At 42.6% G+C, this 27,871-nt stretch overlaps 1 protein-coding gene across 1 annotated transcript in view; it reads left to right on the forward strand.

Moving 5' to 3' along the window:
- CNKSR3 (CNKSR family member 3) overlaps nt 1-27,871 on the forward strand; it is a 157,707-nt gene that overhangs the window by 53,124 nt on the left and 76,712 nt on the right. The window contains exon 2 of the mRNA XM_073672439.1: nt 14,544-14,707. Coding sequence (XP_073528540.1) covers nt 14,544-14,707 — 164 coding nt within the window. The remainder of the gene's footprint in view (nt 1-14,543; nt 14,708-27,871) is intronic.

A 27,871-nucleotide genomic window follows, 5' to 3' on the forward strand; every position in this document is an offset into this window, starting at 1 on the left:
TTCTCCCCTCCGTCTGGTCTGCTGTATGGGTCGCGGTGTTGTGAAGGACCTACCATGATGTCATGGAGTCATGTGACCTGTCACATGACTCAATGACGTCACCGCAGGTCCTTCACACCACCGCGAGCCTCCCAAGACACCGAGTATAATCTTTATTTTTTATTTTTTACCATTCTTATTTTTTTTATTTTAACTAACTTGGTCACACTACTATAAATTCATGCCGGTTGCATGGATTTATATAGTGTGAACAAGTTGTCAAGCACTTTCCAAGTGATGCTAAAATCGCTTGGAAAAGCGCTTGATAACCCGCATGCCGAAATGCAAGTGAAGAACGCTTCACATCCGCTTCTACCTGGCGGGAAAAACGCATGTAAAAAACGCATGCGTTTTTCCTGCCAGGGAGAAGTGGAAAAAATGTGCAGCATTTCTGCATCGTGGGCACATAGCCTTAGTCCCACTATGGGACTTTCACTTTCTGCAGGCTGATCGCTGTTATAAGGTCTAGCAATGCAGGATCACTGCTATGCCTTATAGTTGTCAGCCCTGCAGACACAAGATAGTTGGATCATGTGCAGTGCATGATGTAACTGTCTTGCTAGTGCCTGGTGACCCGGATGTCGTCATGACGACATCAGGTCATCATGGCAACGATCGGGACCCTGTGAGGCCGTTGTGGGGTCTCTGATCCAAGAGCAGAGGGGCTTTTGTCGATCGCTCCTGGCACTGAGTGCCGGGTGTCAATTGTCAGAATCAGCTGACAGCCTCTGTGCTGGCACGATCGCTGATACGTATCTATATGTACCTGGTCATTAAGGCCCAGGGCACAGGGACGTATAGATACATCTCATGTCAGAAAGGGGTTAATGAATCAGGTACGTGTTAAAAGTGGAGTGTGCTTCCATGTGTCTCACCATGAATCTTACTCCAATTCAGGTCTGGAGTAAGATTTGTGGCGCCACAACTCTTCAGGAATTGGATGAATAGGCACTGCTATACCTTGTCCTACTCCAGCTCACCCCATTTTGGCAGATGGGAACAATACTGGCGCAAAAACTTCAAAATTCACAACATTTTTGCCAAGCCTTGTGTTGTGCAAACAATTTCTGATTTTTCCAAGCAAAACTTATATTGGTAAAAATGGTAAAATCCATAATATTCTGTTACCATCTGCCCTGAGTACACTCTTTATTTACCCATGCATTTGTTTTTTAATAAATTCTCAGAAGTTGGTGGGGAGGGGGGTATGTTGTCAGTTGTTTTACACCTGTGCAAATATTTGATTATTTTTTGTTAATATAAAAAACCTATGTGTTTTTATCATTTTAATATGGTTGTATTAAATATTTATATATACAGTATAAAGTTTACTAAAAGTACATATTTATATGCCTAAATTGGATTCAATGTTTTAAAGATCACGTCTCCCTGAAATACAGATTAGAATAATGCTTAAAATGTGCCATTTGCTTTTTTTGTATTTATTATATGTGGTAAAAGTCAATTAGAGATTTGGCTAAAAATGTGATACAGTTCGGCAGAAGTATAAAGGGTCCACTGTTGTGGATGTGTCTGTGTCATGCTTTAGGCAACAGCTCACGCCGATTATAAAAGTACATTTTCTTCATGGTGTAAAAATAACTTGGCATGCCAATAACTAACTGCAGGAATTCCATGGCTGTCCCATCCAGTTTGTTTCATGCCTTCTTTAGCAGGACACAGAGTGGGTGAGGGGGTGACGTTCTCGAACAAGTAGGGCATTGTGAGAAAACATTGCATAAACACAATGTTTGGTGCGATTATGAAAGCAGCTGCCTGGACTTGTCCAATAGTGCAGGTGTTCCTTTCTGCAGCGGTTATCACATGGATTTGTTAAACTAGGGATGTTTTTACCAGGGTTGTGTTAGAACAAGTAGAGCCAGGTGTCAGCTGATCGCCACTTCTGCATGACATGACATAGGCTGCTACTACTCCACCTACTAACAGCATGGAAGTCTTGCTCCATCACACTGGCACACTATGGGTGTTTCATTTCGGTCAGAAACGGAGCGTCTAGTTTTTCCTACCTATGACGCTGATCATAGTGGGATGAAAGTACACGGCCACAGAGCTGAAGGACATGAAATGTCCAGGTGAAAGATAGTAAATTAACTTATTTGGCAGCAGTAATTTCAGTGTCCTGGATGACTACAACGGAGTGGGAAAAAAACAAAACAAAAAATAGTTTCAGGAATCTAGATAAAAACATGTGCAGGAATACAGTATATACTGTAAATTCTAAAGTTAAAATTTGTTAAAGGTCCTCTTAAAGCCAGCATGTATGCGAAAAGTGTCTAGTCATTCAGGACTGAAAGACCTTGGTTGTTAGGTGGAAAAGTAGAAGATGGCCAAGGTATACAGACAATGAAAATTGTATTGTGAATTTGGGTGTTCATACTTTATGATAAGACTGCACTTCCGCTAGTCCACAGAAGGACAGGGTGATTATACTGACATTCAATCACTGTTTAAAAAATAAAAATCAGTTGTCTTTCTTCATGTCGCTTACTTGGCCATGTGGCTACAGAGCCTGACAGACATCTTCCTTCTCTTTGTGCTGGACTACCACTGACAGCAATATTTCTGAGGGAAACCGAGTTCTGTTGGACACGTGTCAGCATGCTCCTGGGAAGTTCTAAGAAAAGGGTTACTCAGAAAAACTTAAGGGTAATATGTCATGTCTTATGCTAGTGAAGAATTTTCTTTTACAATGCAAATAATCAGATTTTTATAGGGTACGTAATATCTTGTTACTACAAGTTTCTGTTTTTATAAGTAAAATGTTAAAACTTTTCATGAATATAATACAATATCTCATGTTGTACATGTGAAACGGTTACAATGTAACCAGATCCAACATAAATTATCCCACTCTGCCAAGGTGAGGGAGCTTAGATGTGGCATGGCGAAGCCAGTCTAGAAAATTCTTTTAAATTTACGCCACTTTTGTGGTGTAAATTACAACGGAGTTGTACTCCAGTCAGTACCATTTCTGGAGGTGCCCAGCAGTTGTATGATGCCCCTGTGTTAAAATTGACTAAGAGGCACGTGTCTGTTAATGAATTAGGCGCATCTTACTCCAGCAGTGCCTTCATTAAAACTGGTATGCAAAATCACAGTATTAAAGGGGTTGTCCACTACTGGGTGTTATAGTAACAATATTTTATGTATGTGGGATAGATATGTCGACATATTACTATCCTTTTTTGATAATATCTATTCTGATCTTAAAAGGGTTGTTTGAGTGAATCCCTATGTTTCCTCCCTGTAAAATAATAAAACTTATACCACCTCTGGTTCCGGCACCGTTCCAGCAGTGTTAGCACTGGCTCTTCCAGTGATTGCATGACATTATGTCACTCGATCCCTGTGGCCAATCAGCGCTGGCTTCACTCTCCTACTGACATACTGTAATTGACATCTGGAGAAAGTGAGAGCTGCATCTGCTCTCTCACTTAATTTGTATGTTAATTACGTTCCTAGTAGAAGAGAGTGAAGCCAGCGCTGATTGACTGATAACAGGTGTTATTATTTTACTGGGGAGGAAATCTAGGGAAGAGGTTGTGTGAGTAGTGGACAACCCCTTTATTGAACCAGGCCCTGTGGGGCCGATACATGTAAGTGTTTACACCTATAACACTCTGTAAAGTTGAAGCATTTTTGTGCACACAAATTTTGCAACATTTTCTGTTTTCTTGCCATTCCAGCTCCCTGCCAAAGTGTATGGAGCATGAATGAGTGGCAACACATGCCTGTCTATGACCAGATGTGACATGCCTTACGCCAGAAATCTTACACCATTCCCTAAGATGCACACCACCTAAGATGCGCCTGCTTCAATAAGTGATGTATGCCTCTTAATGAATAAGGAGTCTCTTATTCTAAAGGCAAAGAAAAAATCTCACATCAGCTCGCCCTGTCCAGGTATCGATCAATCTAATAAGGGTTGAGACCACGGGCCGACTCCTGGGTGAAAATGATCAGGTAGAAGGCAGGAAGACATCCAGCAATCACAATGGAAAGGAATATAAATACATTATTGATTAGTAACTATTAAAATATCAAAAGGGGAAAAATAAAAAGTCTTAATGAATCATGGCCTTATGTTTGCAATTGCCGCAAGTGTACTAACCTGAAAAGTCATGTTGCCAGGTTATTTTCACTTCACTGTGAAATCTGTAGAAATTGAAAATACAATAGGGGAATTGCATTTTTCCCCACATTTCACCACACTTGGCATTTATTTTATTTTTAGTATATTACCGTATATAGTAACGTGAACAGTATTATTCAAAATAACAACAAAAAAAAGTCCTCACACTTCAATGGAAAAATAAAAAAGTATGGTTCTTGGAATAAGGTGAGGAAAATATGAAAGCACAAAAAAGTCCTGGTCTTAAAGATTTGAACTCGTATGAATCAATAAAGGTACATTTTTTTTGTAATTTCGACAGGGTTTGAGATCCCTTGATTTTTTTCTACTTTTCTCCTGTTTTCTCAGATAACGACCTACATATAACTGTTTACATGTGAAATGACAAACAATATTTTTTAGGTCATAAAAGATGCAATTGATGTCAATTATTCAATGCCTAATAAAAAGATGCCTATTTATTATTTTAAATATTTGTAACATGTATTTTTTTCTTATATCACAATCTTTATAAAACAATTTTGTTAATATTGCAATTTTCACACTGGCCACTGGGAACTTTTTAGACTCTAACTTCTTGTTGTTTCTGGAAACAGCACATGTACATCAGCCCCAATGAACAGACTCTGACCTTATCTTTTGTATTGTAGCATGTACAGAGGTCATTGTAAAAGGAGGGGACGCAGGATCAGATGTGACATCGCCTATTGTGATTGGTGGATCCTGTGTAATTGTGTATAGAGATGGTACCTGTCAATGTAAACCTTATTCCGCTGATAAGAAGCCTTGCTGAAAACTCTTCCTGAAAGGACAGGAGATATGAGTCTAATTAAAGGGAATCTGTCAGCATTTTTTGCTATTTGAAGACAGCAGGAGATAGGGGCTGAAACACAGATTTCAACAATGTGTCACTTTTTTGGCTGTGTGCTGTTATTTGCAATGAAGGTTTTATCACCAGGACATTATCACTACCAGGACTTGCGCTGTCTGAGCAGTTTTCTGACTCCACACCCCCGATATGCAGCTCACTGTCGCTATACAATGCACAAAAGTGGTGGTGTGGCGGTGGCAGTAGCTCTGCTACTTGCTGTATCTAAAAACTCTTGTGTGACAACTGCAGCACCCAGTAAACTAAGTGATACATCATTGGAACAAGGTCTCATGCTGCTCTCAGATGAGGTAGCAAAAACCTGGAGACTGCATTTTTTGTAACCCTTTGAGAAAGCAGCAAATGTGAAATGCGCGCCAGAAACCGCAAGGAGGACACTCAGTCTGGGTTCAACATGGGTGAGCATCAACAGGCCTTGATTTAAAGCTGATTTTCAGTTTCTGGCCTTCAGATGGGGGTTCTCATTTGTATCATGGGTATTATTCGATTGGTCTGTGACCCCTTACTGATACCTCTATTCCTGACTCTATGGTGATATTTCCTACCCTATATCAGACTATGTTACTCCTTGCATGTTTCCATGTTTCCTCCCTATATATAACCTTGGTGCTATATTTGGCATATGTACATATATGTTGTTTTTAACGTATGTTCAATAAATATGTTTTTATACTTTATCCTCTGGTGGCTCCAGCGTTTCTCTGATTTTTTGGTGTTTTGACATTTTCAGGAGTATTCCACTGTTCTAAATAATCTTTTGACACTGGGAGAACATTAGAAATTGTTTGAGATATGTTCTCAGCCTGGTTATATACTACGTGCTTTATGAATATCGTTTCATTAACTACTGATAATGTAGATTGCGAGGCCCATTGAGGAAAGTGGTGATAATGTCTAAAGTGCAGTGGAAATTAATGGCACTACGTAAGGGAGTAAAATGAATTCAGAATGACACAACTGAAGCATTGGCTATTATGTTACTAGAAATTGAATGTCACATCTTAAGTTTTACTTTTCCATGTTCTTTAGATGTGAATACGGTAAATGTAATTTTATATATATAACATATATACGGGTTCCATTAAAATGCCAACTGTTTTAATTGACTGCCATGCACCCAGTGTATTAGAAAAAGGTGTCCTTTTAGCGCACCCTGAGCCAGTATGTGTTGGAATAACATTTACTTTACTATGTAGAAAAGTATTGCATGCTACACTTTGCTATACGAAGGACACCCCCCAAAAAATATAGCATGAAGTGTACTATACAGTGGCATCCATCATAGGCTTCCTTTGGAGGTATACATCAGGGAATGCCCCCTAGACCTTAAGTTATTTCTCGCTGTTTCAATAAACAGCACAAATACTTCTAATTAGTTGTGTTAGTAAAGCAAGTCTACAATAAAGTGTGTTTCTGGTGGGAGTTTAGGGAAAATGTGTTTTGTTAAGCAAGGTTAATGAATGAGAGACTGTATATCCAGCTGGTCTTGAAACTCGACTCTGTAGGATGATTTTCCTGTGTTAAGAGACGCAGCTGAACAAGCATCCATCCCTAAAGCCTTGAACAAAAATCACTCTAGAGTTGTAAATCCAAAGGTGACCGACATTCCTTATGGTGCAAATGTATATTCTCCTCAAGGTACTCTCTCTAATGTCCTCCCACCCTCCTATTCTGTATGAATATTCAGCATGAACACACAATACTGGTGTGAGTCTGTATCATGCTTTTACAGCACTGCAGAGTATGCTGGTGCTATCAGAACAACAAGAAAGAAATCCATGGACAAGTACTAAATCTTTTGCACAGTATAAACGTTTTAGGCAGGTGTTGAGAAAATGCAGCAAAAAAATAATGCTTTAATAAATAGAAATGGTAAGGCTATGTGCCCACGATGCAGAAATGAAGCAGAAAATTTCTGCAGCATTTCTGCATCTCCCTGGCAGAAAAAACGCATGCAGATTGTGCATGCGTTTTTCCTGCAGAATACATGCGGATCCACATGCGGGTTCACATGCGTTTCCTCATGCAGATTGACAAGCGCTTTCCAGGCGATAGCATCACTTGGAAAGTGCTTGACAACTAGGTCACACTATATAAATCCATGCAACCGGCATAGATTTATACAGTGTGAACCGTAAAAATTAAAACAAATAAAGCTATACTTACCCCCGAGGCCCCGGCATGACTGCAGCGCTCGTTCCTGGCTGGTTCCCGGCTGCCAGCTTATCGCGAGACAGAGCTGTGAAGGGCCTGCGGTCACATGACTGTGACTTCACCGCAGGTCCTCAAGCGATGTCGGCATTCAGAGAGAAGCCTTCGGACAGGTGAATATAAACTTTATTTGTTATTTTATTCTTTTTTTACAGGTACAATGGTACCCAGGTCTGGATGAGAGTCTCCTCTCCTCCAGAACTGGGTACCATCCGCACATAGAGACGCATAGAAGCCGCTTGTAAAAATGTACAGTCGCACATTCTATGCGTCTCAATGCAAGTCAATGGCGGGAGTTCCGCTGCGCTTCCGCAAAATTAAATGACATGCTGCGGATTTTTGTACGCAGCATAAACGCTGCGGAAAAATCCGCAGCATGTGCATAGAACATGCGGAATCCCCTTGGGGACCATGGGGTGCGGATTACTTAGCGTTTCACAAGCGTTTATGCTGCGGAAATTCCGCAGCATAAACGCTTGAAAAACGCTACGTGGGCACACAGCCTAATAGTTTACTTTTGTCATTTAAGAAAATGCAAAGTGAATGAACACAAGAGAAATCTAAATCATATCATTAATACTAAACAGACTCCATGATGTTGAGATCAGGGATCTGTGGGGGCCATAGCCTCTCTTCCAGGTCTCCTTGTTATTCTTTATGCTGAAGCTGTTTCTTAATAGGAATCTGTCAGCAGGTTTTTGCTACCTCATCTGAGAGCAGCATGATGAAGGCAAAGGGAAGCTGAATCTAACAATGTATCACTTAGATTACTGGGTTCTCACACAATCTTTTAGATTTAGAATGAAGCAGAGCTGAGGAAGCTAACCCCGCCCACACCAGGCTCTCTGTGCACCAAGTCCATAGACAGTGAGCTGCCTATCACAGGAGGAGAGGGCATTGCTGGACTAGTCTGGCAATGTCAATCTTTTAGTGATAAATCCTTAACAGTTAGTAAGCTACAGCATGCACTTTGACAAGGAACTCATCCCTGAATTCTGTGTTTCACCCTCTATCTGCTGTGGTCTTCAGATTACATAGCAAAAGCCTGCTGACAGATTCATTTTAATGTGGCTGTATGTTTTATTACATAATGGATATGTATTTATTTATTTTACTCACTTATATAACGCCAATAATTCCAAAGTGCTTTTTACAGAAATTCTCTATCAGTATGTCTTTGGAGTGTGGGAGGAAAATGGAGGAAACCCAACAAACACGGGTAAAACAGACAAATTTCTTGCAGATGTATTCCCATCTCTAACATCCTTTCCCAATATGTAGTAGGTGCAATAATAATAATATTAGCAAATACCTCTAATTGGAAATGTAGTATAGTTCTTCAGATTCGCTATGTCGCTTACCTCATGTGCAGGCATCGCAGGACCTTAGGTATCCATGGTTACGACCACTAGCAACTCGCTAACTAACTGTCGCTATATTAGTGGTCGTAGCAAAGGATACCTAAGATCCTGTGTGGCGCCCCTGAGGGTTCGACCGCCACAGGGATGCTGCACTTCTCTAATGGAGTGTGGTGTTCCTCCTCTGAGGTAAGACCAGTGTGATAGTCGTGACCCAGCCTTTGCATCCAACACCACATTTCTCCACCAGAGGGAGCTAGTATGCACTAGGTGCTGCTCCCCTAGTTACAGGGAGACTGGGGAACCAAGAGTTAGGGGAACCAGTTAGTGGGTGAGGGTGGAGGACTTACAAGTTAGTTACACTTTAAATTTCATATTTAATAAAAAACCATCTTTGGTCTTGGTCCTTTGTCTAGCCTTTGCTAGTCTGTCGGCTGTTCTCTGTGCTGTCAAATACTGTGTGTAATGTGACCTCCTTCCCGGAGCGCAGATCCTGTGTGAGCCTGCACCGGCAAGGGACACAGCCCTCGTACCCTTGGCTTGGGATGAGAGGTAGGTTGTAGACAAGGAATGTCTCAACCCGGCCAAGGACCAGGATCAAGAAGGCCCGGAGCTTAAGAGTGTGGCTCCACAAGCAAATGGATCCCAGGCAGGATGCAGACGGAGCGGTGTACGCAACCTGTCCTCGCCATGCTGATATAGTCAGAGGGACTCCGGCTGCAAGAGGGGTACCGGCCCCCGACACCCGACCTTGCTACTCTACGTCCTGGATGGGAAAGCCCAGTTAGGCCCATAAGATCCCACCGGGTATCGGACGGAGCGGAGCTGCCATCCGTGCCCTTGTTCTGAGAGGAGTTCAGAGGGAGTCCCGGCCTATTTGCACACACACGGACCGGAAAGGATTCGTTCTGTAGTTCAGGAACACTGCAGTAGGGTCCCGATTGAATGCTGGACTTACTCGGAGGTTGCCTCTGGTGATCGCAGGACTCCGCGGGGAGCAGGGAGTCGCCTTCCTTCTGCCATCTCTAAAGTGAGTAAAGCCTTGGAAGTTCACCCCTATGGCCTCCGGATTGTTTATTCTTTGCCACACTGCACGACGCGGCGCCCGTCTCCCTCTACTACTACCCCCATCCTCCTGTCCCTCTGCCCTGAGGCCTTGCTCCGCCTGTGGGGAGTAGTAAGAACTCTGACCGCCATAAAACCAGGCCTTAGCGGACTGCAGCGGCGCTGGTGACCCTTCACCAGGCACCACAGGTGGCGTAGTCTTAAATCAGCCACTCAACCCGGACAAGCCCACACCATCCTTTTTAATGTGACGGCCCTGAGGTCGGGTCCGGGCCACGGCTGCACCCCATCTCTTCATCACAGGACCCGACTCCGAGTTCCCCATCACCCAGGGTAAACTAAAGGGCTTTTTCGAGAATGAGGCGTCACACCTGCAATGCCTGCACATGAGGAAAGAGACATAATTAATCTGAAGAACTATACTACATTTCTAAGTGGAGATATTTGCTAATATTATTATTATTACACCTGCTACTTATTGGGATAGGATCTTGGAGATGGGAATACCCCTTGAAATTTCACATTAAAATACATATTTGCAAAATGTTTGCTAATTCATAATTTCTTGTTTCTCCGTATTTAATACGTCCTCTTCCAAGTATTTTTGTTTGTATTTGTATTGTGACCAATGAAGAGCAGCTGCTGCCATTTTGTCTGTTCCTAATTCTGAGTTCCCAGTTCCTATGTTTTCGTGAATATTGAGTCACTTGGCCTTGTTTACAAGTCGAGGGTATGATTTCTGTCTGCAATTCTTCCATGGTTTGGTTTTTACAGAGCCCCTGATTTTCCATTTGTTAATCACAGTTTGAACGCTGCTGACTGGCATTATCAATTCCTTGGATATTTTTTTGTATCCCTTTCCTGTGTTATACAGTTCAACTACCTTTTCCGGTAGATTCGTTGACAATTCTTTTGCTTTCCCCATGACTCACAATCCAGAAATGTCAGTGGCTGGATGAAATATGCAAGAGTCTCTGGATCTCAGAAACTCACTCAGCTTTTAGGCTATGTGCCCACGTTGCATTTATGAAGCAGAAAATTTCTGCTTCATTTCTGCAAGTCCTCTCCCGGAAAAACGCATGCGGAATTCCGCATGCGTTTATCGCGCATTTTTCGCGCGTTTATCGCGCATTTTTCGCGCGTTTATCACGCATTTTCCACATGCGGAATTGCCTTGCGTTTTTTATGCATTGGACAAAGGCAATTCCGCTTGCGGAAACGCAAAATTAAATGACATGCTGCGGATTTTTGAACGCAGCATAAACGCTGCGGAAAAATCCGCAGCATGTGCATAGAACATGCGGAATCCCCTTGGGGACCATGGGGTGCAGATTACCAAGTGTTTTACAAGCGTTTCCGCTGCGGAAATTCCGCAGCATAATCGCTTGAAAAACGCTACGTGAGCACACAGCCTTATGCACACACACTGATTACAAGCAAACAGGTCACAGGTGAGGAAGTTACCTTTAGTCGCCATTCAAACCCATTTGTGTCAAATTCTGTGCATGTTATCAGGCCAAAATCACCAGGGTATAAGAACTTTTGATCAGGGTCATTTGAATGTTTTTGGTTGTCACTAAGATTTAAAAAGAAAAAACACAGTAGTTTGACAATAAATGGCTTCACCCAATCAATAACTGAGTGGAGAAAAAAGTTTTTTTGTTATCATTCATATTCTCTGAAACAAGGTCAAGAAAGCAAAAATTCTGGCGGGGTATGTAAACTTTTGAGCACAAATGTATATACCGATCAGTCGAGATGCTGAATAACAGATTGGACAAATGAAACCACAATTTTCTATACTTTAAGGTTATTATCATATTTTCACATAAGAGACTGAAACAAAAAGTATAAGGACTATGTAGCAATACAAAGTTAATTGAATATTATCTTGTTGCTAAATATCTTACTAATCTAGTGGCAACATAATCCATCTGACCTTCAGCGGTAGCTACTGAAACTGGATAGGCTCTATTGTTCACTGACGTTAATGGTTTTAATATTTAAGTCACTTCGCTCAGTGTGGTAATAATTGCACGGTCAGTCCTGGTAGATTTTGGTGTGCATTTAACCTTTTGTATTATTTCTTTATTTTAATGGATATTATTTAGTTTAAGAACACACTATAAATACATAATGTTTTTCATGCCTTTTAAGATGGCCACATTGACTTATTGGCCAGTTGGCAGATTTTACAACATGTGTGGTCCTTTTGCTTTGCTTGCTCCCTGTACAGAACAGTCCAGCATTCCTCACAGGTTTAATTCCTGCTGTGTTGAAAATCATGAGAAAAATATGAATAGGGTAAAGTTGTATAAAGGGAATCTGTCAGTAGGATCAACTCTCCTAAGCCAGCTATATGTGCATGTGGTTCATAGGAAGCTGAATAAAATTATACTTTGATATCTGTTATCCCATGTCTTATTTCCAGAGAAATCCACATTTTTTAAAAATATGTAAGTGAGCTGTTAAAATCAGTGGGCCTTTCATAGAACTACCTGAGAATTTGCCTCCTGAGCTTATTTTAAATGAAAAGGTACATTACCAATGTGAGACATGTAATGACTGACAGCTATAATCATATTCAGCAGAACTTATCTTTGTCTTATTACATATGTGGCGCCCTGCAAAAGCAGGTATCACAAATATCTGTGAACTCTGATGGTGTGAGAAGCCAGCTCTTCAGCCATTATTATACACACACATGTAATTAGAGGAAGGGCTATTGTGAAGTCTGGTGGGTAGCAGCCCCTGCAGGAGAACTACTAAGCCCAGGAGAAGCAACTCTGCGTCCATGGGATTGAGTGGTACTGGAGATGGAGGAGGCCAGCCAGTAACTTTTGCTGTAGTTGCTCTCGGGACTCCAGCGAAATCTCTGCAGCCGCATGGGACATAGTGTCCTGCGCGGTTCAGGAAGCGCCCAACTGCCAGATGACGTCAGTTAGGGATCAGAGAGAATGTCTATGGAGGATCCTTAGTTGTCAGCTGTGGGAAGAAAGAGGAGGTATTTTCCTGTAACCCTGAGGTGCCGTGGATGCCAAGGTCCAGGTTGAGTGGAGAAGTTTTAGTCCACGTATACTTCTATATACAGCGGGAGTGAGGATAGCTGCTACACATTGCCAGAAAAGAGCTGGGTAAATCACACCATGAGGGGCTGTTGGCTCAGTGTAATGAATAACTGTGGGGAACTGTAATCATCATCATCATCATCATCAACTGCTCCAGTAAAAGTGAGTTTTTCTTACTGTTGTACCTGAGGTCTGGACATTACTTATTGAGATGGGCTGATCCTGCACCCCTTCCACAACGTTTCCCTTTTTACTCTGCTGAGGACAGCCTTCCAGCTGGTGAGACCACTGTGACAGTTGGTCGCTCGGTGGAGGCCGACCCAGAAATACCTCTGTATACCTCTGCAGATGTAATTGTCATCTCATAGTGTTGTCATTTCTTGCCTCCATCTACTAGACAGCCAGTGTAGGGGGAGGGGAGTACAGCAGAACTTTGTCACATTACAAATACATGTGCAGTTATCATCTTAAGCTATGTGCACACGGTCGGTATTGGCAGCGCTTTGAACACCGTATACTTTATGCTGCGTCCTAAGCGCTGCACGCAGGTGAATCCGCATGTGTTCACTGAACCATGCGGATTCACCGGATCCTATACATTGCACTGATAGAATTTCTCTTGCGGAGACTAGCGACTCCGCAAGAGAAATTGACGTGCTGCGGTCTGTAAAGACGCGCCGCATGCCCATGTCCGCAAGTGATCTGCAGGAGCACGGGAACGCATAGGGGGCATAGTGCTCTAACCTCTACGTGCAATCCGCAGCAATTCCTGATCGTGTGCACATACCCTTATAATGCTGTCAGGTTTGTGTTACTTTCTCTCACCTTCCACCACACTGGCTGTGTGAGATGAAAAGTAAAGAGTTAGTTGAAGCCAGGCACACAGCTGTGTAGCTGAGCTGACAGCAGAAGAGCAGCGATGCAACTTCAAATATATTTATAATGAGACAAGGCTCAGCTCTGCTGTACTATATTAGTACTTATCACACACTGCTCTACAGTATTATAAGGAGAGCAGACTGTCAGTTTTTACATGTCTCTAACTGATTACGCCCCTTTCATTTAAAGTAAGCTCTGGAGACAGATTCTTGAGGAGATCTATGTCCAGCCCATAGCCCTGAACAGCTCATTTAAGAAAAACTTGGATTTCTCTGGAATAAGACTTTAGATCGCAGATATTAAGGTATCATTTTATTCAGCTTCCTATAACCTACATGCCTATAAAAACATCTTAGGAGGGTTGATCCTACTGACAGATTCCCCTTAAGTTTTGTTCACACTCTTCAATCAAGAGTTTAGCTGCTCCTGCCTTCAAGAAAAGCCTGGCTAAATTGGAATGATAAAAGTAAATGGATCTCATTTGTTCCTCCATTAGTATCAATGGGCTTAGATCTTTGGAACAGAAAAACATTGCATACAATAAGAGACGTCTACATAATTACTACACTCAAACTTTTCCCAGAGGTAGAGGAACAACAAATATTTTTCACCATTTGTCACTGTGCCCTCTACGTTCTCACAAAGAACCTGTTGGGTCTGCTGACTTGTGTTTTAAGTAATGCTTGCATTCTTTAGGAAGCTATTCTTTCTGGAAATGAATAGTTGAAAATTCAGCTCCTCCATTCCTCCTGTCAATAGGATGTGTTTTACTTAAATGAAAAGCCAGTTTTTGTTTAAACTGCTCTGGTTATAATTTTTTACATTTTCTTTTGTTATACAATTTGCTTTCGTGCTAATTGACGCAAACTTTTGTTTTTTAGGACTAGATGACTCTTTGCAGCTGTATGTGGCCAGTGTAGAAAAGGAGAAGATTGATGGTGAACAGCTTCTAAAGATATCTCATCAGGATCTGGAAGAACTTGGAGTGACACGAATTGGTCATCAGGAACTTGTTCTTGAGGCTGTTGATCTTCTCTGTGCCTTGGTGAGTAATTAAATGCTGAAATGACCTCTACGTAACTGCATTTCATTGTTTTCACACGGGTCTTAGATGAGGGAGCATGGGGGAGTGCAAGGTGCCCACTTCATTAAGAGGCACATGCCTTTAATAAATCAGTAACGTCTGAGTAGTGGTATGTGCCTCGCTACAGTCCTTGCTCTAGTCAGGATTGAAATAAGATTTGTGGTGCTCATCATGAATTGGACAAGCAGAGGTCTCTGTGCCCCCTTTCTCCCCAGCTCCACCCACTTCATCAGAGCTGTGCGAAAATAGTACGAAAACGCCAAAAGATTGTTTTGCACAATAAAATTGTGACTTTTCAAAGCTATTGACGTCAGAGCGGCAGTGTACATGCCCGAGTACCGCCACATTCAATCTCTCTTGGACTGCTGGAAAAAACTGGGATAGCAGCCCCATAGGGAATGAATGGAGTAATGGTCAGACATCTGCACTCCTGCTCCATTCTAACAGGGATAATAGTGCCCATTTCTGTCGATTGGTTTAGTCAAAATAGGTTTTCCGTGGATATATGATGACTTGTCTTTACTGGGTTACCCTTTTAACTGTTAGAAATAATTTTACTTACAGATCATTCGCAAGTCTCTTTAAGAGGTTTTCCTGCTATTAATTGGGATCTCCTACATCTGTCCATAGCGTTGGGACAAATGTATGATTAATTTGGGCCCACACTGATCCTGAGAATCAGTCCTGTAGTTACGGACATGATCACTGCTCTAATAGACAGTGGATAAAGTGGTCATGCATGTGCACTACTTCACCATGCACACCAAATTTATTAATTTTCACAGTTTTGCATTCCTAATTTTCTGGCTAAGTCTAGTTCTATATCCTCTATAATCAACATGAATTGAATTATAATCAATGATTTCAGGTTAAATTGATAAGCTGTAAAGTTGCTGTGAGTTTATAATCCCTCTTACCAAGGCTGGTATTCTGGTGCTTTGTTTATTCCCTGTATAAGTGTCCTGGCCACATCCTTAGCAGTAGGGTTGTATGTGATGGGAAGGAGTGGGAGGGGTTTAGGTGGAGTTACAAGGTCTGTGCTCACTGCTGGCTTGCAGCCCAACACACGGAATGATGGGAAGTGTAGTCAGTAGAGAGCAGAGGCATCTGAAGAGGAAGTGATGACTGTGACAGTAGAGCTGATGACCGGGGATAGGAAACAAATCAGAAAGGCATAAAACAACATGAAACTTGGCAGAAAAGGTATATGGGAGCTTTAGGTTAGGGCCATCTGAATGAGCTTTAACTCTGAGGCTAAGTTGACATGAGCATATAAAACAGTGGTGGGGATCCTTTTTTCTGCCAGGGACCCCCGGGGCGTAAGGGGCTGCCTGGGAGAAATCCCCGCCTCCTCTCTTCATTATAATAGCACCCCCCTTCCCTGCACATCACAGTGCCCCATGACGTGCAGTTACGGTGCCGGCACCCTGGACTCCCTCCACGATCCTTGCCTCTTATATGGGAGGAAGTCGCAGAGACTCGACTGCGCAGAAGATCACTGAATAGTATATAAGACAGAAAGAGGTACAGATTGTGGAGGGAGTGCAGGGCGCAGGCTTATGGCGCCGCAACTGCAAGTCACTGTGACCTGCAGGGGAAGGGGGTGGCATTATAATGAAGAGAGGAGGCGGTGATTTCTTCCAGGCCCCCTACGCCCTGGAGCCTAGAAGAAATCATTAGCATAATGAATTAAAAGACGATTTCACAACAACAAGACAACTAATATGAGGCGTACAGGTAGGACTGGTTTAACATTTCTATGACCTGTATACCCATATTAGTAGGTTATATACGTCCCAGGGGTGACAGATTCCCTTTAATGCTTGGACTTGCTTTCTTATGTAATCATGAAATGAATCATAGTGCCAGACATTTACAATGACCTCTCTGCATGTGATAGGAAAGAATGTCCATCAATTCCATTCTCATTACAAAAACACATTCCCGTCTTCTTGTCACACTCACTTTTTACTGCCTGCTTAGTTTTCCTTAAAATGGAAACAAGTTTACCATGCAGAATATGAAACCGCATATCTATTTAGTTAAAAGTAATTTTCTGCTTCGGATACGTTTCAGCTTCCCCCACTTACAAGTTAGGCAATGTTCACATTTTGTTTTCCCCAACGTTATACATTTGTGGCAATATCTGGGAAAGCTATTGAACACGTTCCCCATTATTAAAATTTTATATGTAAAACAACATTCATTCTACACTGAGGTAATCTCTGCAGACTTGTCCACTCTCTACAACAAGGGTGGGGAACTTTTATTCTGCTGAGGGCCATTTGGATATTTATACCATCCTTCGGGGGGCCGTACAAGTCACGCGCTACCTCCGCCCACAATGTACGTCCTGACGCTGGCACTGGTGCCAGGATGTAATTTTTCATTGCACATGCCTCTGCGTTCAGTAAAGGTCTTCGAGGGCCCCCGTGGGCCTGAGATTCCCCACCCTGCAATAAGGCAAACTAAAAGCTTGAAGGGTTTGTCTGAAATTTGTTCTTCAGGAGCTCAGCGCTCCCCTGCCTCCAGGCTTCTTGCTTGCCAGGGGGCAGCACTCTTCTGAAGATTGACAGTTGGGGTTAGCGACACGGATAACTGCGCAGTCTACAATGATGCAGTAGTAGACAGCTTTGCTGCTTAGAAACTGGAATCTGGGGATTTGGCAATTGTCATAGCTGTGCTTGGAACCTTGGTAGCAAACCGCTTGCAAGCGCGCACTCCTTGCCTAGATTAGACACTGCAGAGGTGGCCGGTAATAGGCAGTGAGCTGTAAACTATAAAATAAAAATCTTTCTGTTCTTGAGAATGGCAATGCTTTTTATTAAGTCAGTTGCACAGTTTCTTGTTTTTACTATCACTTTGCTGTTTAACCATTTACAAACATGAGATAACCACGTTAACGATTGGACTTTATTTCATATCCCTTCCGGTGGTGTCCATTTTTTTTGTGTGACAATAGTGCAGAATAGATGGACACTACCGGAATGAAGGTCAAACTCTAATGCTTTGGTCCTTCTTTGGAGACATAACCTCCTGACAAATTGCACAGCATAGACTACAGCATTAGATTATAAGGAACCCCAAGCAGCAAGATCAGAATATTTTGATCTGTACGAGTTAATACACCTTAGCATTGATAGACATGTACCGTAATCTTACACCTGTGAGATGAGCAGATTTGCACAATGGGATATTGTAACCTACACAAGAGTAAAGGCACATGCTAAAGCTTTCAATTCTTCTCTGGTCCATTGTCCTCTGTGTTTTACCAGAAAATGAAACAGAACCGGTTGAGTGCCAGATCCTTAGGCTGTTTTATGACTTCTACCATTTCCTACTCATTTCCCTTATCGAGCAGCTGTTTTGATCCCAACATCGCTAACTACCATTGTACATGTTACAGAACATAAAGTTCCATTGAAAAAAGTGTTGTTTAGTGGGCACTTTGGTGAAAAATTAAAATTTTATTCTATGTTGCTGTATCCATATCACTCATATAAAGGGATATTTATTTTATGTTGCTTCTCTGTAATGCTGTACCATATCACTCATATAAAGGGATATTTATTCTATGTTGCTTTAATAGTGGCAATCTATGTTGCAATGCTATACATCGTACATCAGTCACTATCCCCATTTGGGGCTCACAATGTAAGATAAATTACCTGTATCAGGAAGGCAAATAACTTACTGGTATGTTTTGGCTAAAGTGTGGGAGAAAATCAGGGAAAATCCAAGCAGTGACAAGGAGAAGATACAAAGTTCATGCCGGTGTAACTTTTGCTCAGTTTTGGGGACTCCAATACTTCAAGGCGACCATATTGTCCATCTAATTACACTGTACATAGGGTAAAAAAGACATAGATTCACCAGGTTCAACCTTTCCTGACCAACTATACATTCGATTATATATAACCCACAATGCCATTTGTTGTGAGAAAGTCATCCAGCCCTTTTTAAATGCTGATATAAAATCTGCCATTGCTACCTCTTGCAGTGGTACATTACACAGTTTGACTGCTTTAACTGTAAGGCTCTGTGCCCACGTAGCAGATTTGATGCAGAGCGTTTTTGCCTCTCTCTGGTAGAAAAAAACACATGCAGATTTACATGCAGATTAAGGCTAAGTTCACACGATGCGTTTTTCATGCGTTTCCGCGGCGTTTTTGCAGTTGCGTAAACGCCGCGGAAACGCATGAAAAACGCATGGTAGAAGGGCAGCAATGTTCCCCAATGGAAATCCGCATGTGCTGTGCCCATGATGCGGATTTTTCCGCAGCGTAAACGCTGCGGTCAAAAATCCGCAGCATGTCAATTAATTTTGCGGAAACGCTGCTCTTTTGCCGCCATTGACTTGCATTAGACCGCATGGAATCCGCATCACTGTATATGTTGATGCGCTTTTCATGCGGTCTAATGTGCGGATGGTACCCGGGTGTGGAGGAGAGGACTCTCATCCAGACCCAGGTACCATTAAAAAAAAAAGAATAAAATAAAAAATATATATATACTCACCTTCTGACGGCAGGCGCAGCGCTCCTGCTTGATTCCCCGCACTTCGCGGTTGAATGAAGAAGGACCTTCGCTGACGTCAGAGTCATGTGACGGGTCACGTGACGCTGACGTCGGAAGGTCCTAAAGTCTTCACTGCCGGCAGCCGGGACCGAGCGAAGCAGGACACCGGGGGCCATCAGAGGGTAAAGTATATATTTATTTTTTATTTTTTGACATTCACACACTATATAAATCCATGCCGGTTGCATGGATTTATATAGTGTGAAGTTGACAAGCACTTTCCAAATGATGCTAAAATCGCTTGGGAAGCGCTTGATAACCCGCATGCGGAAATGAAAGTGAAGACCGCTTCATTTCCGCATGTCCCTGGCAGGAAAACACATGTACAATCCGCATGCGTTTTTTCCTGCCAGAGAGATGCAGAAACGCTCAGGAAAAAATCCTGAGCATTTCTGCATCGTGTGCACATACCGTTACATGCATTTTTTCTGCCAGAGAGAAGTGTTTTTTCAGCGTTTTTACATGCTTTTTTTCAAGCACTTTTTAAAGCGATTTTGAGCATCACTTGGAAAAGTGCTTGACAAGTTGGTCACACAATATAAATCCATGCAACCGACATGGATTTATATTGTGTGACCAACTTAGATGCTTTAAATGCTGCATCTATAGTAAAAAAAAAAAAAAAAAAAAAGAATTAAAAAGTTAAAAATAAAAAAAATCTGTATACTCACCTCTCCGGTCTGCTCCCGGCGGGGATCCTCTCTCTTCGGGCATCCCGCGGTGTACTTGCAGGACCTGCGGTGACGTCATTTAGTCAGCTGATGGTCACGCGACCGCTGACGTCAGTTTATTTTTAACTTTTTTATTTCTTTTTTTCACCGCGTGGTAGCCGGGATGGAGAGGAGTTGTAGTCTCCTCTTCATCCTGGGTACCACACGCACCGCGATTACGCTGCACATTCGCGGCCATTGAATTTAATTGAAACACAGAAAAGCCACATATACCTGCAGGTTTTCTGCGTTTCAATGTCCGCAAATTTGCAGCGTAATCGCGGTAGAAATGGTCATGCTGCGTTTTGGAACGCAATGCGAATTCGGCGCGCTAATTAGCGTATCATGTGCACAGCACATCCGAATTCACATTGCTTTGCATGGCAGACGGTTTTACAAGCGTTTTCGCGGCCGCAAAAACGCTATGTGGGCACATGGCCTAAAGAACCCTTTCCTATTTAATTGCCATGATCACCTTTTCTGAATGCCCCCTAGTTCTTTGTGAGGGGCTTGGAAGGAGTAAAGCCCCCGTCTCACATAGCGAGATCGCTAGCGAGATCGCTGCTGTGTCACGGTTTTGGTGACGCAACAGCGACCTCACCAGCGATGTCGCTATGTGTGACACTTTGCAACGATCAAGCCCCTGCTGTGAGGTCGCTGATTGCTGCAAAGTGTCCTGGACCATTTTTTGGTCGTTGCCCCCCCGCTGGCCAGCACACATCGCTGTGTGTGACCAGCGGGAGCAGCGATCAGGCTGGTAACCATGATAAACATCGGGTTACTAGGGGCACACGCGCATCTAGTAACCCGTTGTTTATCATGGTTACGAGCCTGCTAAAGTGAGCGGTAATCTCCCACTCACCGTAGCAGAGTGGTAACGATGATAAACAACGGGTTACTAGGTGCACGTGTGCCCCTAGTAACCCGATGTTTATCATGGTTACCAGCCTGCTCCTGCTTCAGCAGGCTGGTAACCAGGAGCAGAACATCATGGAAAGATTCTTTCCACGATGTCGCTGCTCCCCTGGTCGTTGGTGAGCCTGCCTGTTTGACAGCTCACCAGCGACCACATAGCGACGCAGCAACGATCCCTGACAGGTCGTATCGTTGTCGGGATCGTTGCAGCGTCGCTAACTGTGATGGGGCCTTAAGTCATGTGCTAGTCCTTTGTACTGACCACACACATATTTATACATGTAAATGAGACCCCCTCTCCCCCTCCCCCGAGGCGTTTTATTTCTAAGCTAAACAAGCCCAATTTTTCCAACCTTTCATCATATGAGAGGCCTTCCATCCATTGTAAAATTCTAGTTGCCGCTTTGGAATTTATTCTAGCTTTCAAATATCCTTTTTTAAATGTGGAGCCCAAAACTGGATTCCATATTCTAGGTGTGGCCTCACCAGTGATTTATAAAGGGGTAACAGTATGTTGGGATTACAATATTTTATTTCTTTTTTTATACACCATAGAATCTTGTTTGCTTTTGCAGCAGCTGCTTGACATTGAGTACTGCTGCTCAGCTTACTTGTAACCAGAATACCCAAATCCTTCTCCTGTTCTGTAGTCCCGAGTATACTCCCATTTAATGTATATGCAGAAATAGGATTACTCCGTCCTAGGTGCATTACTCTACCAACTCTACTCTATCAACATTAAAGCTCACTGCCATATATTTGCCCATGTAAATATCTTATCTAGATCGTTCTGTAATATTTTATGGTCAAGGTCAGTTTTTAATATCCTACACAGTTTTATGTCAGCTGCAAAGACTGACACTTTACTCTCAATTCCAACCACAAGATCCATACTAAAGAAATGAAAAATAATAGGACCTAGTACCCAGGGCTGTGGAGTCTCCTAAACTCCTAAAATATATAATAAATTGGGCACAGTAGTTCAATGCAGTTTGTGGGGAATATTTTTTCATAAGAATTTGGTAAAGTTATGAAATGTCCTATAAATGTCTATCCTATTCCTGATCTAAGGGTCTAGACTTTTAGCGGAGATTAATCTGTGCTACAGTAAATTTATCACTTAAACATGAGCCATGTGTGAGGGAGTCGTGGAGTTGGTGTCATGGAAATTGAGGAGTCGGAGGTTTGGTTACCGACTCCACAGCCCTGTTATTACTTATTCTTGCAGTCCTTACTGCTGATTTTATTCCATTTAGGAAATATACCATTTACAACGACTTTGTTTCTTGTCTCTTAAACCAGTTTTTTAGCCGAGTCATTAAGATGGGCGTTGTGCGTGCCAATTTTATTAAAGGGGTTTACTGAAGTACAATGCGCCTATTTCTTTAAGAGGCACATGTCATCTAATGAATTCGGCACATCTGTTAACTGGAGTGCGCCGGAACTAGAAATCTACTCCAGACCGGGACTAGAGTACATTTCTTCTGTAGGTTACACAAAATGTAACTTTTCATTGTTTGACGAGCAGGTGTTGCCATGCCCCTTCCCTCCCTCACTCCACCAATACTACGCACACATTGGCTTAGCTGGTCAAGACTGGCATATAAACCAGGGCTGTGGAGTCGGTAAGCCAAACCTCCAACTCTGACTCCTCAATTTCCATGCCACCGACTCTGACTCCGACTCCACAGCCCGGCCTCACTACTGATGATGTACATAAAATGCAGCACAGATTTATTTCAACTAAAAGCCGAGATCCTTAGATCAGGAACAGAAAAGACATTTATAGGACATTTCATAACTTTCCCAAATTGTTATGAAAACATTTACAGCACATACTGCATTGTACTACCGTACCCAATGTATTATATATTTTAGGAGTTGGAGTCCGTCCATTTTATACCAACGCCACCAAAACGGATACAGACTCCGACTCCACGACTCCGACTCCACAGCCCAGGTGTAAACACCAAAAGTAGCAATGTTTTTTGCCAACTTCTGTGTTGCCAAAAATATTGCGACTAATTGAAGGGAAGGTGCCATCAAAAAATTTTTTTTTCAACAATTAAAAAAAATGTAAAGTATTAATATTTAGATTTTTATAAAAAAATATTATCATTTGTTTTTAATGAAAAATAATGTAAAAAGGTTTGGTGTTTCCACTTTTAAACACTAGTGGGAGCAGCTGCTGAAATTTGCCATGAACACCACCTAGTGTACAACTAGCTCACATTACAACTAGAGTAAATGTGGACGGGATCTGCTCAATTGTGTGTGATGTCGCTCCTCTCCTCCCCTTCTGGGTGTTTGTAAGAAGATAAGAAAGGATGAAGTGTAGTATCACAGTGTGGAGCCATTTTGTTGGTGGCTGCCAGTGATAATGACAAGTACAGTGTCACAGAGGACAGACGGCAGCGCAGATTCTGTTAGACGGTGCTGCTAGCTGTATCTTAAACTGGGATTAGATACGCGGAGTGCAACACACACTGGGATTATTCACAGCACATGATACACTACACGTATCTAGATACAGGGCTCCGTGTAGTGTATTGCATGATGGGATTAGATACACCGGTCTGGGTCGTATCGCACATGATGATGGGATTAGATACACCAGTCTGGGGAGTATTGCACATGATGATAAGATTAGATACATCGATCTGGGGTGTATCGCACATGATGATGGGATTAGATACACCAGTCTGGGGACTATCACACATGATGATGGAATTAGATACACCGGTCTGGGGAGTATCGCACACGATGATGGAATTAGATAGACCGATGTGGCGAGTGTCGCACATGATGATGGGATTAGATACACCGGTCTGGCGAGTATCGCACATGATGGGATTAGATACACTGGTCTGGCGAGTATCGCACATGATGATGGAATTAGATACACCGGTCTAGGGAGTATCGCACATGATGATGGAATTAGATACACCAGTCTGGGGAGTATCACACATGATGATGGAATTAGATACACCGGTCTGGGGAGTATCGCACATGATGATGGAATTAGATACACCGGTCTGGGGAGTATCGCACATGATGATGGAATTAGATACACCGGTCTGGGGAGTATCCCACATGATGATGGAATTAGATACACCGGTCTAGGGAGTATCACACATGATGATGGAATTAGATACACCATGCTGGGGAGTATTGCACATGCTGATGGAATTAGATACACCGATCTAGGGAGTATCGCACATGATGTTGGAATTAGATACACCGGTCTAGGAATTATCGTACATGATGATGGGATTAGATACACACTGGTCTGGGGAGTATCCCACATGATGATGGGATTAGATACACCGGTCTGGGAATGGACAGAGCGGGGTCACGCATTACACCCCTACTCCCATAGAAATGGATGGAGTGAGGTCACACATTACACCATTGCTCCCATAGAAATGGACGGAGCAGGGTCACACATTATACCACTACTCCCTTAGAAATGTGTGACCCCAGTCCATCCACTTGTATAGGAGCAGTGGTGTAATGTATGACACCCCGCTCCGTCCACTTCTATAGGAGCAGTGGTGTAATGCGTGACCCTGCTCCGTCCACTTCTATAGGGGCAGTGGTGTAATGCCTGACCCCGCTCCGTCCACTTATATGGGAGCAGTGGTGTAATGCGTGACCCCGCTCCGTCCACTTCTATAGGAGCAGTGGTGTAATGCGTGACCCCGGTCCGTCCACTTCTATGGGAGCAGTGGTGTAATGCGTGACCCCGCTCCATCCACTTCTATAGGAGCAGTGGTGTAATGCGTGACCCCGGTCCGTCCACTTCTATAGGAGCAGTGGTGTAATGCGTGACCCTGCTCTGTCCACTTCTATGGGAGCAGTGGTGTAATGCGCAGGACTATGGAGTCGGTAAGCCAAACCTGCGACTCAGACTCCTCAATTTCCCTTACACCAACTTCGACTCCACGACTCCGACTCCCACATATATTGCTTATATTTAAGTGAAAAATTTATTGTAGTACAATGTGAACATCAGACATTTAATCATGTTTATGATACAATAATCAAGATTTTTAGATGGAACATAATATATATTTATTGGAATACAACTTTAGAACACAAAAAACTGTAATAAATTGTAAATATGTAATACACTATATAATATCGATTACACACATATATATATGTATATATATATATATATATATATATATATATATAAAACTATGTAATAAACTATGTAAGTTGCAAAAAAACAGTTTTCAACAAAAACATACTAAATAACATTTGTGCAGTCTATGAATTTGTTCTAAGAAATATAATTGCCTCCATCAGATCCTCCTTCATAGATGACCTCAAATCTGACCCAATAATTTTAAGGCTAGAGAACAACCTCTCTACACTAACTTGGGTTGGAGGCAAAGCTGTAACCACATGGGCAACATCTCTAACAATTTCCGGGTATAAAGGAATTGCCTCATGCACAGTCAGTTTTGATGAACGGTTGAATTTTTCTATTTCTTTGAGAGCAAGTGAAACATTTTGCTGAAATTGGGTCAATCTGCTTGCTATAGGAGACGAAGTGAAATCTTTTTCCTTGCGGCAATTCTTTGCCTGCTCCATGTCATCCAAATACTTGTCAAAGTCAAATTCCTCATCTGATGAGGATGAAGATATGGCAGCAGTAGCACTGTCAGGACCCAAGTCCTCTTGCGCCTGGCAGTCCTCCTGTAGGCCACTCATCCTAACTGCTACCTCAGTCAGAGCTTCATTCTTTTTGGTACAGATAAGATATGGATAGACAGATATGGATAAATGGATGGATGGATAGATAGATAGATAGATAGAGGAAGGGATGGATAGATAGATGAAGGGATGGATAGATAGTGGGATAGATGGAGGAATAGATAGATAGATTAATAGAGGGATGAATAGGTAAATAGAGGGATGGATAGATGGAGAGATAGATTGATACAGGGATGGATGGATAAATATATGGATAGATAGATGATAGATAGCCATATGGATGGATAGATGAAGGGACAGATGAAAGGATGGATAGATAGATAAGATAGATAAAGTCATAGATAGATAGATGGAGGGATGGATAGATAGATAGTGGGATAGATGGAGGAATAGATAGATTAATACAGGGATGGATAGGTAAATAGAGAGATGGATAGATGGAGAGATAGATAGATAGATACAGGGATGGATGGATGGATAAATATATGGATAGATAGATGATAGATAGCCATATGGATGGATAGATGAAGGGACAGATGAAAGGATGGATAGATAGATAGATAAGATAGATAAAGTCATAGATAGATAGATGGAAGGATGGATAGCTAGATAGTGGGATAGATGGAGGAATAGATAGATTAATACAGGGATGGATAGGTAAATAGAGGAATGGATAGATAGATACATACAGGGATGGATGGATGGATAAATATATGGATAGATAGATGATAGATAGCCATATGGATGGATAGCTGGAGGGATATATGAAAGGATGGATGGATAGATAGAGGGATAAATGAAAGGATAGATGGAGGGATAGATAGATGGATAGATGGAGGGATGGATAGATAGATAGATGAATACATGGAGGGATAGATAGAGTGTGATAGACAGATGACAGCTACAGACAGCAAATAGTACATTGCACATATCGCACATATAGTTCACACATTGTACAGAGAGCACATAATAATCACCTACAATATTAGCATTAGTTACCTTCCTGTGACAGAGATGAGCAGTAGTAGTTTCACTTTCCCACTTTCTCCAGCTCGGGGCCCAGGAATCAGATCCTGTGCAGGGCAGGCACCCCTCCCCCTCCTCTCTCTGGTGAAGACAGCAGAAGACAGGACAGAGGAGGGGAGATTGCCTCCTGCAGTCTAGAGCCGGTGCAGGACGGGAGCACTGCAGCATACAAGTGAGTTTTGATAGGTGCGTGCCCCTGCTGCTAGGGGGGGGGTTTGCTGTCCCCCCTGCCCCTCGCTGGCTGCGGCCAGTAAAATGCAGTGATTCTGGGCATCCCAGCAAAGTCAATGGGTTTCAAGATATGACATTCAGACACATCGTTTTGTGAGGATCCGTTTTTGGGCTCAAAAACAAATCCTCACAAAGAATGAGCATGTCAGATTGTGCGGCGTTTTTCTAATCTGCTTTTGCTATTGAAAACATTATCTATGAGCTCAAAAACCTTTCAGGTGATGCGGTTTTTTTAAAAAGCTGATCTGCTTTTGCAGCTGAAAAACGTATCCTCAAAAAACGCAGAAAAAACGCTGTGTGTGAATGTAGCCTTAGATCAGAAATAGAACAGCCATTTATAGGACATTTCATAACTTTCTCAAATTCCTATGAAAAAATATTCCCCACAAACTGCACTGAACTACTGTACCCAATTTATTATATATTTTAGGAGTCCGAGTCGGTCCATTTTATTCCGACTCCACCAAAATGAGCACCGACTCCACGACTCCGACTCCACAGCCCTGGTAATGCGTGAACCCGCTCCGTCCACTTCTATCAGAGCAGTGGTGTAATGCGTGACCCCGCTCTGTCCTCTTCTATAGGAGCAGTGGTGTAATGCGTGACCCTGCTCTGTCCACTTCTATGGGAGCAGTGGTGTAATGCGTGAACCCGCTCCGTCCACTTCTATAGGAGCAGTGGAGTAATGCATGACCCTGCTCCGTCCACTTCTATGAGAGCAGTGGTGTAATGCGTGACCCTGCTCTGTCCACTTCTATGGAAGCAGTGGTGTAATGCGTGACCCCGCTCTGTCCTCTTCTATAAGAGCAGTGGTGTAATGCGTGAACCTGCTCCGTCGACTTCTATGGGAGCAGTGGTGTAATGCGTGACCCCGCTCTGTCCTCTTCTATAAGAGCAGTGGTGTAATTCGTGACCCTGCTCTGTCCACTTCTATCGGAGC

This window comes from Phyllobates terribilis, unplaced genomic scaffold (genome assembly GCF_046119375.1).
Source record: "Phyllobates terribilis strain yellow unplaced genomic scaffold, ASM4611937v1 Scaffold_3__8_contigs__length_932513732, whole genome shotgun sequence".
NCBI lineage: Eukaryota > Metazoa > Chordata > Amphibia > Anura > Dendrobatidae > Phyllobates > Phyllobates terribilis.